General features: G+C 45.2%; 1 protein-coding gene across 1 annotated transcript in view; it reads right to left on the bottom strand.

Moving 5' to 3' along the window:
* Window positions 1–18,790, bottom strand: part of LOC126543047 (transmembrane protein 164) — a 37,545-nt gene that overhangs the window by 8,401 nt on the left and 10,354 nt on the right. The window contains exon 6 of the mRNA XM_072286106.1: window positions 5,389–5,626. Within this exon, the coding sequence (XP_072142207.1) occupies window positions 5,417–5,626 (210 nt within the window). The 3' untranslated portion in view covers window positions 5,389–5,416. The remainder of the gene's footprint in view (window positions 1–5,388; window positions 5,627–18,790) is intronic.

Raw genomic sequence — 18,790 nt, 5'->3', positions numbered from 1 at the left:
AATTATTTCGGAACTCTGCGCTACAGCGTGCCTCATAATCATACAGTATTGTTCATTTGCCCATACACCCAGAATATTGTATTGCGATAGCGATTATAAGAACACTCCAGGCAGCGACATGAACATTTCCTTTCAATTACGCCGAACACATACGAACAAGGCAACAGCACAAACGCTCACTTTGAGCAGCATGCGCATGCTACATAGAAAGAAGGTCTAGCGCACGCTGACGCTAACTGAACTGACCAAACTCGGCACTCAGCACCGAACATGCTTTTTTCTTGCGATATCATCGGCGCTCAGTGCCGCCAGGTCTGGCAATACCTGAACGTCCTCACCTCACCTTCGTGAGGAGTGTCAGGAATTGCCAGACCCTGAGGTGCCGGCGGTGAAAGTGAAAGCTATGCTCGTATTGCGCACAATGCTTAGCACTCGCCTGTGAGGCTTCCCACATTTCCTTTCCAAACTCCCTCTGTCGTGCCGCAGAGGCACGAAATGTGGACACACACTTTTAAGAGCAAGACAAGAAGCACTGGGCAGTGACGGCAGTGAAAGTGGCCATACGTTTAGCCTGAGTGTTGTCACTGCTGCGACGGCTCCGGACTGGTGCTACAGGCGTGTACGTAAACCTCATATATGTGTGTGTGTGTGCACGCATGTGTGTGAAGGAATGGGGAAGTTTAGCATATACGCAGGAACGTTGTGCTGCCGATAATGCGGTGGTCGCACAGTTCCGTCATAGGCCCTTTCCCTTGATACAGTCGTTTGAAAAATGGTGTGTGGCGCTTGGATTATAAAGCGTTGACGTTGCCGCCGCCACAACAATTTTAGCTATGCCTCCTTCTTCCAATTCACCATATAGTCAGAAAATAACCAAAACATTAATTTCTTGCTTAACACTCACTCGGACTAAGACTCACCAAAATTCTACTCAGCCAGCCTCACACTCACGGGTCAGTGTAAGTTTGAGCCAGCCAACTCATAAGTGACTTTACTGACCTATGCCATACCCACTGTCCACTTCCCTTTGAGCTCGATGCTTTCGTTCGCAAGGTTGCGGTGACAATAAATCCAAATGAGGATAAAGCACCCTCTCCAGAATTGCTATCTCGAGATGGCATCGAACCAGATGGCTGGCGTGACCAGTTTCCCTATGAAGTTCTTTCCGATGGCAATTGGAATTGTAAAGAGTGGGCTCATTCCTGCACCAACTAGCCTGGCAGCAGATACTATTTGGTTTCGATAAGCTTCCAGAAACACATACAGAATTGAAAGGACATAAACTTGCGTACACATTGACAATAATGCAAATATTAAATATGAAGCCGTAAGCTATGAGCGGGTGTCGGGAGTCAGAATGCTTTAATATCTTTCAGAGCTGTCAGCCTTCATTGCACAGCGACCTATGAAGGTGACAGCTGACGAACCCCAATGGCTTTAGCGTTCAAACAAGCTTCTTATAACACAGAAAGCAGCCCTGCTTGGGTGTCCGTACCTCATCAATATCTGTACGCGATCAAATAATAAGGTGACGTTTCGCGGGATGTGGACCACATTGTCTATCAGTGACCGCAATTGGCCCAGATTCCGTCCAGATATCTTTTGAGCAAAGAAGGATGCCAGAATACCCCTGTTACTTCCCACATCACAATATTTTATGCTGCGAAGAAGCAGACACGAATAAAATAACCTAATACTAACACAGACAAAAAGGTATACCCTTACAATGATCTAATTTCGGAAAACTGGGCAGTTGCTGTGTTTTCTTAGTAAATTAGGCCGAAATAAATGCATTTGGAAGATCTGGGCACTGCTCCTTCCCCTTGACTGTGAAAATGCTCCGCAAAACACAAAAATGAGCCAATGTGCACAATGATATCTCACGCAGTCTGCCTTGTACCAGAGCAGCCGCTGGCACCATACACTTCAGCTGACAGCGCCCCCTCGGGTAGCCGGGCAAGCATGCAGCATTACACCTTTTTGCTGGGGAGCGCAGCGAATGGGACAGCCAGAGCAAAACAAGCTGGCGAACACAAATCTCAGTGGCCATGATTCTACATTCGGTTGATTAGGACACTTTTTTGGGTCCCGTGAAATCCAAATTAATGATGTTTTACTGCATATCGAATGTGGCAGTGAAAGGGAGTTCGATACATGTGCAGTACAGCACTACACTTTTGTATGGGATTTCCAAGGAGATCTTACATGGGTTTGATATAGGCAATAATTCTACATGTCCGGTCTGCTATACAGCTAAACATAGATATAATGAAGTCAGTAAAATCAGTACATTACTTCGTCATATCAAAATTTTGTTATACTGAAATTCAACCTTTCATGCAAATAAGTACAGTCGCCAATACCTTTTTCTTACATGGAAGGGGACATGAAAATTCTGCATTATCAGGCAATCGGAAAAAACAAATTTCAAAGACAAAAGTAAGTTAATTTCTTTGAATTTGGCAGTCGGGGACCAAAGATGCAGTTTCATCCGTGTCAACAATATCTTTGCATCGGCGCTACAAAGCAAAGCCTGGGAAGCTTTCATGTCCACTCCACTGCCGCCGCTGCTGGTGGTGTTGTCCACAGTAGGATGACACTATTAGAGGACTGATCTCCACACAGTCCGATAAATGCAGCATCAAAACCCGTTAGGTGTCACAAGGAAAGCTTCACTTTAACATCGCCTGAAAGAGAGGTGATGGGTGAAGATACATTGTTCACTGCCACCATGTTTGTTGCAAATTTGCTACACTGCACGCGTGTCATGTCCGAGAAATCAAGCAAGATCTGGTTTGGCATTCTAAATTTCAGTAACAATATATTCATTGTTTCTCTAGTATTGGTTCTATGAGCAAAAAGCTGCAGTTTGACCCAAAAGAAACTGGCATTGATTAACAATAGCAATGTAGTAGACAACTAACGAAGGTTCATAGTTTATCGTCTGTATAAATTGCAGTAAACATTCACTTACTAATTAAATAACAAGCATGGTGGCATGCATGCCCAGGCAAACATGAACAGATCTCACTCTATGACCGTAAGCTATCTCTGTCACAATGCTGGTGTGTTGAAGAGCACAGGTAGAAGAGAGGGAACACTTTGTCTGCCTCTCTCTTCAATGTGTCTGCAAAACTAGAGATTATGTGACCTCCAACACTAAATGCACAGGAAGACAGTACATTACCCCCAAGATAGGGCTCGCAGGCAGCGTATACGCCTAGCTGTGCAGTGCGCAGTGATGACCAGGGTAGAGGAGGGGAGATGTGCAGCGGCAGTGAAAGTTCGTTATATTGAAATCGTATATAAACACACTTTGTTATATGGGGTTCAATATACATAATGTTCTAAGGACAAGAAATTATAAAAAGTTAAATACTTTGCTATATCGAAAATTTAATAACATTTAGATTTAACTATATACTGAATCGACTGTAGTTTAGATATACAGTCGAACCTAGTTATATCAAACTCTCAAGAAAACGCCTAGCAGTTCGATATAGAGCATAATTTGATATAAGCCTGCTAAATAATTGGATGTTATAAAAGCACATACCATTTATAAAATCACTTTATTGATGAAGCTAGCTTAGTTTCGCATAAGTTAGTCCTGCATTTTCTTCTGCTTCGGCAATTTCGCTGCTTGCGACGCACACACTTCCCCACATTGCCAAAAGGAGTCTGAGCAGCTGAGGCCGCATCCTTCCGCATTCGCGCAGAAGCACCAGACTAGTGCAAGTGCACCAATCACTTTGGAGGATGTGGGCAAAGGACCGTCATTGCTTTCTTCATTGGGCCCACTTTCATTTGTGCTCGGTATGATGTCGGCGATGTAGTCTTCGTTTTCGGGCTCTCCTGTGGTCGCGACACCATCATTTGCACTCACTAACTTGTCCACTATTGATTCGTTAACAGCTTCCAGAAATTCTGACAGCTCGCTCCAAACATTGACAACACCGGCAACGGCTTCGTCGCATTCATTAGAATTTAGTCATCACTGAGCACTTGGAAACCGGCACATATGAAGAACCACTTGTACATGGCCGTGCGTATGTGTCGGGCGCCACGGGCACCGGGTCGTGAGTTTGGTCGCTTTAGCCCTAATCGTGACGAGAGTGCTCCTCGAAATCTTGCACACTGCGGGAACATTCAACTTCTCATCGCGTTCGACCCGATTTATGATTTCGAGCTTCACAACGAAAGGCGAATTCTGCCGCTTCATCACGGGAACACTGTGGGAGAAGGCCCACAAGACACAAATGCAATGAACCAGAAAAATTGGCAATGGCTTAGCTCGGCTATGCCAGAATATACGTAGCGAAAGCTAAGGCATAGCATGGTTAGCCTTGGTTAATCTTGATTGCAAGTCCAGGTTAGTCTGGTTATCTAGCTATGTTGTGGTGTTTAGGCAGTCGTTCGGCACACTGTTTGTCTGTTTCCTCGGCGATTCATTTCCTCTTCATCTCACTCCGATGTCGACTGCAGGCCTCCTCCTGCTTATCAATTGTCACTGTCCATACTGCCGCCTCAACTGTGGTTGCGGCGCATGCGAGCTCTCTTTTTCAATCTTCTGACATGTTATCAGGCATGCGACGCAGCTGGTGAAGCAAGCGGAGCCGAGCGCAACGACGAGGAATGCGGTGTGACGTCATACCAAGCGGCAGCAGCGGAAAGGCACGGCGCTGCGCAGCGGTGGAACACCTGTGGCTCGGTGCTACTAGTAGCGCATGCGCAGTAGTGACTAGGGAACGAGAGAGAGAGAAATATCCGCAGCGAGGTGCGCATTGTGACGTCATGCGCCTCCTCGGAGCACCGCCACGGCGAAATCGCAAGTTCGCAGCCAGTAAAGCTTTCACTTCAAAAGCAGCGACACAACTTGCACTTTCGCCATCTTGCACGACGAAAGCACAAGAGCCTCTGATTGGTTGTCTGAGCAAGCGCTGCGGGCGGGCCAGGATCATTTTTGCAGGGGGGTATCGACAGCTCGCCCAAGCAGCCCGAGGCAGCGCGGTCAGGGTAGGGAGAGCAGTTGGATGGAGCCGCGCCGCCGGGGTTTCCCTGCTACCGCAAAGGAAAGCCAACTTCTGGGGGCACTTTTCCGCCACTTGACGTTCGATATATCGGGAGTCGCTGCTATTTTTGTTTGATGTAAGCGTAATTCTTGCTATATATACTCAATGTTACTATACTGTGACCAGAAATTGATCGATATATAAAATAATTCAATGTAAACGAGTTCGATATAGTTGGGTACGACTGTATCACCAAAAGCAAGCTAATGGGCCCATAATGTTGGCATTCTTATCCATCACTCGTACACTTAAGTTATGAGACATTGTGTATGAAGGGTCGCAAGTGTCAACTGCGCACAACATCAGCAGCACCTACCTTGAGAATTGCTCCTGAGGTAGTCCCTCTAAGAGGAATGCTTGTGGTCCTGTCCTGTGCTGCAGCAGATGCGCAGCCTGGTGACACGCAGCAGCCAGGCACACACAGTTGTGTACAGCTTGCCTGCCACCAGCACCAGCAAGAACTGGTGGGCCAGTGCCCACAGCCGGTAATGGGGGCCATAAAATGGGTCTGACACCGCCGGACACAGCATGCTGTTCAGGTTCACTTCAGTCACCTGCACATGCTTCAGTGCATGAACAGCCTGCACACACCGCTCCAACGCTCCACTATTTATACTTTAGTGCAGAAAAATCTAAGGCTTAGTGTCCTCCTACCAGATAATAGAATGTCATGTTCACGAAGGAGATGATTTACTACACAGTCACTTACATTACAGCATGCAAAATGTCAGTTCGGAACAGTTACTTGTCTCAATTTGTGCCGTCTTGTTGAAACTCTGCGCGATGCACGATAATCACAATGGTCACCACCATTGGCATCATGGAAAGGACAGATGGACGAACAGTGCAATAACTGCTGTCACAAACTCCCATTTGTGGCAGAATCTATCACCTTCTACGAAATGGCACAGGTGAGCACATCTTCCTTTCCCTCATCGCAGCCTTGCAAGCTAGACTCATTTGTTTTCACAATTTTTTTTATGACTGGTCTCATGTCGCATCTCAAGCCTCATATTGTTTGACACATAAGCAATTCTTCCACCACCTCCGTGCCAAAATGTGCAACAAAGCTCACTGCTAACGAACACTTAAATTATCTCACTGTTTTAGCGTGGCACAATCATATTACTTTGTGGTGTCATGATCATGTTCATTAGGCATGTGACTTCTATTGACCCTTTTCATCGAGCAGTTTGTTCTAGAGAAATGAGATGGCGCTTTTGGCGGCGCACCGCACGTAGCCTCAGCAACAGCTCACGAACACAAAATCATTACCGCTTTTACCTTGACTCTGTGTGATCAGCTGTTGGGTATGCAAATGAGTCTCCACTAAGGCACTATGCTCTCATTGTGCAGAAAATTGTGGACTAATAAGATGTGTTCAGTAGTTGGCTGCAAAAATAGTGACTGGCATATTAAAGGGCCCCTGATACGGTTCAGACAAATTTTGTAGAGGCGTAGGGTACAGCTAAAGTTAATCATTCGCACCACAATTTGTGCAAAACGTCTCATATTAAGAGAGCTACGAACAATTACAAGTTACCCTCCTCCATACTCATCCATTTTCTCCTCAACTCGTTCGCTGAGTGATCGGGGCTAAGTTCCACCTTCACTGGCTCTGTGTCATGATGGCACGTCGTGTCGTCGACTTCCAGTTCTCTAGGAGCGAGTGCACGAAGCCTCTCCAAACTCTCCGCCAGCTGCTTGGCAGTCAACCCCAAGCAAAAGCCATCGAAGCAGCGTGCGTTGCGAGCATTCTGTCGCAGCGCCAAACGTGTCTGGTATTCCGGTAACGACAGGCAAGCTGGGCATTTCAACGGAACGGTGGAGGCATAAACTCAAGCTGATGGAGGAACTTTAGCGTAGACGTACCAGATTGGTCTCCACGGTCCAGCCACCCATTGGTGCAGAGCTTAACAAGCCAAACAAAGAGGTAATATTGCTCTAACCAAGCGTAAAAGATCTTAAACATTTACAAAAACAATGTGTTAACGATTACATACCTGCAAAATATTTACACCAGCTGCAAAGAAGAATACATTTCGTTACTGCTACACTGTGTGGTTGAGCTCTGTGCCACCAGGTGGCTGCACCGTGCAGACCATTCACATTTGTGCTTCTGCTCATCCTGTGAACGACCCGGTCAAACGGCCAGGCCCTGTTCCCTTGCGCTTGCGTTTACCCTAATACTGGACTTATGAAACGCTATTGCATTAGTAATCTTCCGGTGTGAAGTGATGGCTGTAAACGTGCAAATCCTGGCGCCGATCGGATAGCGGCAGTCTGATGCACTGCAGCCAGTCCGCTCGTCTGCTGCCTTGCAGAAAGACACAATGTCGCAGCTTGACATATTGCCAGTCGCTAAGTTTGCAGTCCACAATGCAACAAAGTCGAATCATAGTGCTCGCGAAAAGACTGAGACCGACTCTGACCGCAGAGCTCTCGTCAAAATGGAGGGCGTTGTAATACAAGCAGACGACGCTTGCTGTGTGCCCGAAGTGTTTAAGAGTAGCGAGAAATTAATCTTGTGCATTCTCTTTCTGTTACTTTCTTTTTATAGAAACAAATTAACTAACTTTCCAACTATTATGATCATCATCTGTTCACCATAAAGATGGAAAAATTATTGATGACGCGCCCTGGGCAGCCAATCGGATAGCTCGCCCTACTGACGTGAATTGGGCGATTTATGTCATATGGGTAGGGGCGGCGGAAAATTCGGCCGAGCAGTGTGCTGTGATCGGCAGTGATGTCCATTTTTAAAACCTTATAATAAATTACATACTTTACGTGGAGCACTTAGATGTGTCAATTAACAGTCAGAAGGACCTACTCTAACGACTCAGTATGTTTGTACAATATTGTCAAAATTGTTTCATCATCATCAGCCTGGTTACGCCCACTGCAGGGCAAAGGCCTCTCCCATACTTCTCCAACAACCCCGGTCATGTACTAATTGTGGCCATGTCGTCCCTGCAAACTTCTTAATCTCATCCGCCCACCTAACTTTCTGCCGCCCCCTCCTGCGCTTCCCTTCCCTTGGAATCCAGTCCGTAACCCTTAATAACCATCAGTTATCTTCCTTCCTCATTACATGTCCTGCCCATGCCCATTTCTTTTTCTTGATTTCAACTAAGATGTCATTAACTCGCGTTTCTTTCCTCACCCAATCTGCTCTTTTCTTATCCCTTAACGTTACACCTATCATTCTTCTTTCCATAGCTCGTTGCGTCGTCCTCAATTTAAGTAGAACCCTTTTCGTAAGCCTGCAGGTTTCTGCCCCGTACGTGAGTACTGGTAAGACAAAATCGTTTCAGGGGAATGGAATGAACCTGTGTGACCAAAATCACAAACCACTGCTACACAAGGACAGCTTGTGTTGCCGGCCCTTCGTGATGCATGACTTTCCTTGAGGATAAAAAAACTTCACTCATCCGCCAGCATTGTATCGCTAACCTCAAAAGAAGGGACTTCAACCCCGCAACGTCAGCAAGTGTGGTTACCGCTCGTTAAACAATGACAAGTGGAGTAGCACCACCTCCTGTCCTAGTAAGTTTCATGAGCATTATCTACACACATCAACGCCAACTGGCAAACAAACTTATGCCCACTCTATTGCCAATGTATCAAAAATAAGTGAACAGGCACCCACTTGAACATATGCACACTGTATGTGCACAATAAATGACGTACTACACCGACAGGAAGCTGAATGTTTCGTGACGGTCCACAAGAATAAGCTAGCTACCAATGATAATACCTCTTTGCTACAAGGTATTACAATGTACAGAACAGCTAGCGAAAAATCTATCGGAACTGAGCACACCCGCGGGCAATTAGCAGAAAATAATCAGATAGTAACTGCACTGAGGAACTTTACTGAGTCAGAAACATGAGAAGCCACTGCTTCAAAGTACCTGCCAAATAAAGAATGAAGAGCAAAACACACTGATCCTGATTCAATACATAAGTGGCAAGTGTGGATAGCTTGGAACACATATTTAGCTCTGCATTTAGAACAAACACCATATACGCTGCTCGTGCCGTTTGGACATAGCTTAATCAGCTCCGAAAGCACTTTTATGTGTTCTCTGAATCTGTGCCAAAGCTACTTGTCATCCACCCTGTCACTGTCTACGGCATCTCCCAAAACATAGGTTTGCAAAGCTGCACCAGCATCATACTCATCCACTGTAAACACGGAGGCAACGGAAGCAGCTAAGGGAAGAAATGGACATGCCACCACGTGACGAAACGTGGCAGCGCCCACGGGATTGCCACAAAAAATACCAATATTCACCTACCTCGATTACAACATGAAATATCTAGTCACACCTTTCATTTTTCTGCAAGATCAACTATCTTCACTCCAGTAATTAATGTGTAACGTAATTGGCATCACCTGGCCGAGCCATCAAAGGGCTCGATGAAATCTCATCGTTAATGTTTTTTCTCTTGTACTCCAACTTTAATATTTGAAATCCTGTGGATCTTACTGCTCGATTTTGACATTCTTATCGTTAAGCCATGCATTACACTGATGCTTATCCCAGTTTTCTGAAGATGCTGTAAGCAAAGCTGTATGCGGCTGCTAGTTCCACATGGTCCCTCTCTCGAGACAGCCTTCACCCAGGTTCCGAACAGTGCTAAAATACCAGGTGCACCATGCAAACACTTTTCAAGGAGAACCAAGCGTTCAAACTTGTGTAGCTGCTACACAGGTGAGTGGACAGCTTTTTGCATAACTTAAGAAACTGGCTCCACACCCTGGTGGCCGCTGCAGTTTCATATAAAAAATCAACAGTACTGAATAGAACAGTATTACATTATGGGTGAAAAATGGAAATCATGTACAACGTCCTTAACCCTTTGTCACATCCTTTTGGAAAAAGCATTCCCCTAGGATCACATTATTTTTATTGCAGATTCGCATTCTCTAGAGCAACTTATTTCAAGAAAAAACAAGCCAATATTTTTTTAGGTAACAATAAAGTGAGAACATTTTTGCAATGAGTATAGTTTTATACATGGGTTATTGTAAAATACATAGATAAAATAGCATAAGCAATTTTTTGCAGATGTAATAAAATGTAATAACCTCCCTAATGAAATGATCTCCACAATGAAATGGCCCTCAGTCCCCAGTGGCTGCGGAGCACCTGACCAAGGCGGTGGTCAGACTTGCAATGCACCAGAGGGTGCCAAGAATATCTGGGTCCGGACAGGCCGCCAATGAAAACTGACCCTTGCAATGTTTAAGACCCGAACCCTCTCGAGTGAAGCAAGCTTAGCAGGACTCTTCGAAGAACTATGAGACATTGGTTGGGATATTATTGGCCTTAGTGAGATTAGAAGACCTGGTGAGGCTTACATATTGTTGAATAACGGCCATATCCTCTGCTATAGAGGTCTCCTGGATAAGCAATACGGGGTAGGATTCCTAATTCATAAAGACATAGCAGGCAACATTGACGAATTCTACAGCTTCAACGAGAGGGTAGCAGCAGTCATAATCAAACTCAACAAAAGGTATAGATTAAAGATAGTACAAACCTACGCTCCAACGTCCAGTCACGACGATGAGGAAGTAAATCAGTTTTATGAAGTTGTTGAATTAGCGATGAGAAAAGTGCAAATGCGGTATACAGTAGTAATGGGGGACTTCAATGCAAAAGTGGGGAAAAAGCAGGCGGGTGAACAGGCAATTGGCAACTACGGTGTCGACTCCAGAAAGGCTAGAGGTGAGATGCTGGTAGAATTGGCAGAAAGGAATAAGCTGAGGATAATGAACACTTTTTTCAGGAAACATAGCAACAGAAAATGGACCTGGAAAAACCCTAATGGTGAAACAAGAAATGAAACTAACTTCATACTTTCTGCCGATCCCAGCATAGTGCAGGATGTTCAAGTTATAAGTAAAGTAAAATGTAGTGATCATAGGTTAGTGACGGCCAGGATCCACCTCAATTTAAACAGGGAAAGAGCAAAATTGGTCAAGAAAGAACAGGTCAACTTAGAGGCAGTAAGGGTAAAAGCAGACAAATTTAGGCTGGTACTTGCAAACAAATATGCAGCCTTAGAACAGAGAGATGATGATGGTGACATAGAGGTAATGAATGAAACTGTAACGAGGCTGGCTTCAGAGACAGCAATTGAAGTGGGAGGCAAGGCACCAAGGCAACCAGTGGGCAAGCTCTCCCAAGTAACAAAGGACCTAATAAAGAAACGACAAAGAATGAAAGTGTCCAACTTAAGAGATAAGATAGGATTCGCGGAACTGTCAAAAGTGATCAACAAGGCGAAAATAAGTGATATTCGAAACAATAATGTGAGAAAGACGGAAAAAGCCGCAAAAAGTGGACGCAGCCTGAAATCAGTGAGAAGGAAACTTGGCATAGGACAAACCAAGATGTGTGCACTAAAAGATAAGCAGGGTAATATCATCAGCAATCTCGAAGAGATAGTAAAAGCAGCGGAAAAATTCTATACTGACCTTTACAGTACCCAGACGACTCAGGAGCGCTCTATTCAAAACAATAGTGAACAGTATACAGAAAGTGCTCCTATAACTAGAGATGAGGTCAGAAAGGCCTTGCAAGGCATGAAACGGGGAAAAGCAGCAAGGGAGGTTGGAATAACAGTCTATTTAATCAAAGATGGAGGAGACACAAGGCTACGAAAACTGGCGGCTCTCTATACGAAGTGTCTATTGACTGCAAGGGTCTCAGAAAACTGGAAAAATGCTAACATTATACTAATCCACAAAAAGGGAGAGGTTAAAGAAATAAAAAATTATAGGCACATTAGCTTACTCCCAGTATTATACAAAATATTTACCAAAATAATCTCCAACAGAAGAAGGACAACACTGGAATTTAGTCAACCAAGGGAGCAGGCTGGCTTCAGGAAAGGTTACTCTACAATGGATCACATCCATGTCATTAACCAGGTTATCGAGAAATCCGCAGAACACAATAAACCTCTCTATATAGCTTTCATAGATTACGAAAAAGCATTTGATTCAGTAGAGATACCAGTAGTCATAGAGGCATTGGTGTAATCAAGGAGTACAGACTGCTTACGTAAATACCCTAGAAAATACCTACAGAGATTCCACGGCCACCTTAATTCTACACAAGAAAAGTAGGAAGATACCTATAAAAAAGGGGTCAGACAAGGAGACACAATCTCTCCTATGCTATTCACTGTGTGTTCAGAAGTATTCAAGCTATTAAACTGGGAAGGCTTAGGAGCAAAGATCGACGGTGAATACCTCAACAACCTTCGGTTTGCCGATGATATTGTTCTATTCAGCAACAATGCAGACGAGTTACAACAAATGATTCATGATCTTAACAGGGAGAGTGTAAGAGTGGGACTAAAGATTAATATGCAGAAGACAAAGATAATGATAAATAACCTGGCAAGGGAACAAGAGTTCAAGATCGCAAGTCAGCCTCTAGAGTCTGTGGAGGAGTACGTTTACCTAGGTCAGCTAATCACAGGGAACTCGGACCATGATAAGAAAATTCACAGAAGAATAAAAATGGGTTGGATCACGTACAGCAGACATTGTGAGCTCCTGAATGGGAGCTTACCGTTATCATTGAAAAGGAAAGTATACAATCAGTGCATTTTACCGGTGCTGACATACAGCACAGAGACTTGGCGACTGAGAAAGAAGCTCGAGAACAAGTTAAGGACCACGCAAAGAGCAATGGAACGAAGAATGCTAGGCATACCTTAAGAGACAGAAAGAGAGCAGTTTGGATCAGAAAGCAAACGGGCATAGATGATATTCTAATAGACATCAAGAGAAAAAAATCGCGCCGGGCAGGTCACGTAATGCGCAGACTAGATAACCGTTGGACCATTAGGGTAACAGAATGGGTACCAAGAGAAGGGAAGCGCAGTAGAGGACGGCAGAAGACTAGATGGAGTGACGAAATTAGGAAATTTGTAGGTGCTATTTGGAATCGGTTGGCGCAGGACAAGGATAATTGGAGATCGCAGGGAGAGACCTTCGTCCTGCAGTGGACATGAATAGGCTTATGATGATGATGATGATGATGAATAAAATTCACATAACTTATTTGTCTTAAATTGGTTCAATACCACTAGGGGGCATATTTCGAATGAGTACATTTCATTTCCCACTTTTATTATGTGTTGTGCTAAGGATGCAATCTCAGCAAGTACGGCAGTTCAGTTGCGTCTGAGTCCCGCCCGAACCAATCACAAAAGGCCAGAAGAATTAAAAATGAAGTGGATCAGTAAATAATATTGCCCCAGGGATGCACGGCCATAGTGAAAGCAAGGCATGCCTTGTAAACACCCGCAAGCAAGAGGTGCGCACTCGCCAAAAAAATGAAGCCAATCAATTGTTATATCACCAGATGAGATTCTGTCAGTTTGATTACGCTATTCTATTGACGTAATCTTGGAGAGCAACTGCGCAGTTCTCGCATGTGCTACAAAAAGAGACGTACACACAGCAGTATCTCTGGTTTGAAAGTGCCCGCCTCTAAAACCGGATGGTCCTGATGGGCTGCCCAGGCGACACTGCGGAAACGCCGGTCAAGAGAGCCCTCCATGCCATGCTCATAGGTTTCGGGTAGTACAATAGACGATGCCCTGCTGGTGAATGCATGGCGCCGCAGTACATCTGCTCGTCTCTGCTGCGGTGGAAATTCTGGAGAATTTTGTGCATGGGAGGCTTTGTCACATGCCTTAGGTCACCAAGGAAGCCAAGTGCTGTACAAAGTGCATGCACTACACATAAGGAGTTGCAGGCGCTGTTTCGGTGCACTGCCGCTTTCGTGCGTGTGCCGCTCAAGCCACACAGCGCCAAGCTGCAATGGCAGACTGTTGCAATATGTGTCTATTCGCTTAAGCACGTGCACCAGCTCAGAACCATGGCCCAATAACAACGAATTAGTTAAATAATGAGGCTAATACAATAGGCTGCTGGCGTTAGCACCGTGACTAAGCTTGACCGACTCTGATACGTGATGATGCTGAGAGTGCTGGCCACATGCATGCTTATGCTGCAAAAGCGCATTTCAAGACATGGCAATCAGTAAATACTGTGATTGAGTGTCCGTAGCTTTCATGCTGACATGCTGCAGTTCTTTCTTTTTATTTGGAGAAAGAATGACGCCGTAGCAACAGTTTCATTTGTTGTTGTTCATTTGTTCACAGTAACATGTAATGTGACAATGGCTGTTTAAACACCACTTTTTATGTACAGTTCCCTATCTTATTGCCGCAAATGTCTCTCTGTGCCAAGTCAGCTGATCCATTTTCTTTCGCTTGTTCTCTCGGCAACACTTTCTGAAACAGTTTCATCTGCTCTATATAAACTTTCGCTTAATCAGGTGGGCTGTTCAGCATCAGAAATGCCTTTAGGTCCTGTAAATTCCTGTATGTCGCAGTTTTCTACTAAAAAGAAAACATCTGCATGCACTCTTAGACACGACTGAATTTTTCATGGTTAGGCTAAAATGGGGCGCACTCTCAGAAGAGATAATCGACAGGCTACTCTGTGAATGCAGGTGCCTTTCCCGATAGATAAACACCAAAATAAAACAAGAAATGAACCCTGAACACACACACCTCGAACATGCATACAAAGCAAGCGAGACCGGCTGTGTACAGCCCGGTGACAACGTAACTTAATGCGGAGAACTGCGTGTTGTATACTACCCAGCCAATTTTGTCGCTCACCACCAACTCTTTGCACAGTGTGTTGAAAATTCCAGCATGTCACACCCATGACCCTCATGACAATTCATCATGCATCAATAACGGCGATGACCATGCTTGGGGACCATACACTGCTTGGCATAGTCTGGTGTATACTCGCCTAGAGTTTGCTACCGACTCGCGAAGTCTTCTCACCTTCAATACAGTCTGTCGAACAAAAGGCGGCCGCTTTCCAAGACCTGTGCTGCATTCAGTAGCGCACAATGCCCTACATACGTGTCGAACACTTTTCGAGTGCAATGACGCGTTGCCGCATGCTGCAGTGACCAAGCGGACCAGCTATCGGCGATGAAAGAACACGCATGTTCCGCCAAGTTCAAGACACGCAAGAGAGCCCCCTGACATTTATTCCCAGCTGTATATTTAAGCCCGTGACGGCATCGCCCTGTGGCTTCCGTGGGCACAGATACAGAGGATGCAACAGTGTAACGCAACTCATGTGCGATAACACAGCACAAGCACTTATCAGCACACCCCCTTTCTAGAACAAACAGTTTCGTGTTTTACCGAAGAACACAAAGGTTAAGGGGGCATATCACAGATTATATAAGCACAAGAAAGAACATGCGGTGCAATCAACAATTCATTCATCAATACCTTACCCAATTGGATGGTTGATTACTTTGCCTGCTCTGGTCACATACCCCATTACCAAGGGCACCTGACTGGCATCATTGTTTGGGAACTTGTAGCTCCCTTCGGGCTTCTCCTGTTCAGCAGTTGGTTCAGCATTCTCCTGTTACACCTCAGTGTAATGCCCTCATCGGTTTTCACCATGTAGAACCTGGGTGCAGCAGCTGTTGCAATGGCATTAACTCTAGTTTGCATGTCCGTCACCCAAACCGTATCACCAGGACCTAGTTTTTCTAGCAGTCTGGCATGATGGTTTGTTGAAAAACCGCACTTGCCACTTCCTTTCAGTGCAGTCTTTAGCTATAACATGCGAAAGACGCGATTTGACCGGGCCACGCAACTGTGGTGCCATTGGTACATGGGTTTGAAGATGCTGGCCCATCAGAATTTTCACAGGATTGAAAGACAAGATTTCTATACAGCTCACAACCAGTTAGATAGAAAACCGTTCACCTTGACCAAGATCTTGGGACCATGGACTCGCATATCGCAGCTACAAAAGGCCACAAAAGCGCTGCTGCAATATTTGAAGCTACAGGATTGAGTCAGCGTCTGTGATCCGGACTGAGTGACTGAACGGTATCCCCAGTGGACTTTCTCTTCTTCTTTTATTCTTTCCGTCTCCTTTTCCCTTTCCCCAGTGTAGGGTAGCCAACCGGGCTCAGTCCTGGTTAACCTCCCTACCTTTCATTTATCATTTGCTCTCTCTCTCTCTCTCACAGGACTGAGGCCAACAAGTATGCGTCCTTTCATTTGAGCACAGGGCTCTTAACTGTCTGCACCATTCTTTCAATCTCTCCGTTAGCTTGTAGATGCCGTGGGCTGACGGTGATGTGACCAAAGCCGTAGTCATTAGCAAACTGCTCAATTTGCAAACACGCAAACTGTGGGCCATTATCTGTCACTATCATTTCTAGAATGCCATGGTGTACAAAGATACATTTCAGTCTTTCGATTACAACACCAGTATTGATTGAAGGAAGCAACGCGACCTCCGGATAACGTGACAGGCAATCTACCACAATGAGATAGCGGCAATTGTCAATGAAACAAAGATCAGCCCCTAGGCCTTCCCACGCGAATCTTTGACAGGGGGCAAAGGCTCAGAATTCTGCGGCGCAAATCACGCGCATGTCATGCATTCTTCCACCTGGCATGCTAGTTGTTCACTAAGGCCTGGCCACCAAACAAACTCCCTCGACAGTGCTCAGCTTCTTGCAATGCCTGGATGTCCATAATGTAGCTTTGTTAGGGCTTCCTTTCATAGGCACTGAGGAATGATAAGCCTGGTACCATGTAGGAGCAAGCCTTCGTACTCGGCTATCATTGCTCTATCTTGCCAGTATGGCATTAGATGGGAAGGAAGCTTTGGTTCCACTGGCCGGTCACTACGACATAAATGATGCAATGCTTTACACACCAGATCTGCTCCTTGAGCATCTTTCACCCTCTGAAACAAGTTGCTTCCAGTCTTCAGGCCTTGAATGCATGATTTGGAAAACGATGACACTTCACCCACAGAATGTTCTCCGGTTAGCCGCTTGTCTTTGGCAAGTGGTTTCTGTGAAAGAGCATCTGCAGTAACAAGGCATTTTCTGGGAACACACACGACATGAAAGTTATAACGCATTAGTCTCAGCCTAAAGCATTATGCACATGGGAGAATCATATCAAGAAGCATATTTCCTAACAAGGATATCACAGGCTCGTGGTCAGTTTCAAAGATAGCCTCAATTCCTCTCATGCAGTCATCGAATTTTTCAGCAGCCCATGTCAAAGCTAAGGCCTCCTTTTCCACTTGCACGTAGTGCTGCTCAGTTTTTGTTAATGATAGTGACACGTGAACTCATTTACCTTTTACGGGTGAGCGCTGTCTAAGAAATGTTATCGCTCAGCGCAGGACGCGTCTACATGTATCGGAAGTTTCTAGAATGTTATCGATGCTTCTATCCGCTGTCGTCACCGAACCTTGTGTAATCTGATTGCATGTATGCACGATGCGAATGGTGTAGAACTTTGTGGAAGGCACGCGGGTCCTAGCGGTTATTCTGGAACATTCGACGACTGATCTATAAAAGCCGACGCACTTGACCCGTTGATCAGATTTTGACGATCGCCGACTGTGTTCGCCGTTGTCGCCATTCTTTAAGTGCAGCCTGTTTTTGTGGGCACAGGTTCACCCAATAAAAGTTAGTTTCGTCTTTCACAGTATTGCTACTGTGTTCTTCATACGTCACTCCACGTGACAATAGCGAGGCAAACGCTACTGGTCGTTGCTCGCCATTACATAGCGTTTGGAAAAGGGCAGCACCAAGCCCAAAAGATGATGCGTCTGCTGAAATAATCGTTGGAAGTATAGGGCCATATGATTAGCGGAGCAAATTAGGGCCTTCAGGTTTTCAAAGGCGGTGTTCTGAGCAGGGCCCCAAACCCATTCGGTATCTTTTGTCAACAGCGCCCTTAGAGAAGCCGTTATATATGGCAAGTGTGGCAAAAATTGTCCAAGATGATTCGCCATGCCCGGAACACTGCATAACTCTGTTACGTTACCTAGAGGCTCCAGTTCTTTTACAGCATCTATCTTTGCCCGGTCATGTTGTACACCATCTCAGGAGATGGTCAAAAAAGAAGATTTTGTTTACACCGAAAACACACTTTGCTTTGTTTAAGGTGACATTCTGAACCAATCTAGCTAGAACATTTGTCAGCCTTGAGTCGTGCTGCTTTTTAGTGTCACCGAACACAAGAATGTTGTCCATCAGGTTAACTGCACCAGAGAAGCCCTCCAATATTTCGGTGATGCGCTTTTGGAAATATTCAGGCGCTGATGTAATTCTAAAAGGCAACCTCATAAAACAGTAGAGCCCAAATGGTATTATAAATGTGGTTAACTCCTCCGAGTCCATGGCGAATCGAACCTGATGAAAGCCTCAATTTGCTACTTTTCAGAACAACTTCGTGCAAGCTAACGAACCTACCACTTCATCGACTGTAGGTATCGTGAACCTTTCTCTTAAAACTGATTTGTTTACCTGTGCCAAGTCAATGTATACTTCGATGTCTCCTGAAGGTTTTACAACTGGCACAATACCAGCGCACCAGTCGGTTGGCCCGTCAACTTTGCGTATAACACCCATTCCCTCCATTTTCTCAATTTCTTTTTTCACCTGGTCTCTCCGTGGAATCAGTATCCAGCGTGGTGCACACATAGCAAAAGAAATGGCTTCCGACTTCAGTCTGATGTGATACTCGCCTGACATTGTGCCGAGGCTGCTGAAAGCTTGCGAGAGGAAGGCCTCATAATTAGTGTGCTTGCTTAA

This window comes from Dermacentor andersoni, chromosome 2 (genome assembly GCF_023375885.2).
Source record: "Dermacentor andersoni chromosome 2, qqDerAnde1_hic_scaffold, whole genome shotgun sequence".
In the NCBI taxonomy this organism is placed as follows: domain Eukaryota; kingdom Metazoa; phylum Arthropoda; class Arachnida; order Ixodida; family Ixodidae; genus Dermacentor; species Dermacentor andersoni.
Note: the sequence above shows the minus strand (reverse complement) of the source record. Positions and strands in the feature narration are given on the sequence as shown.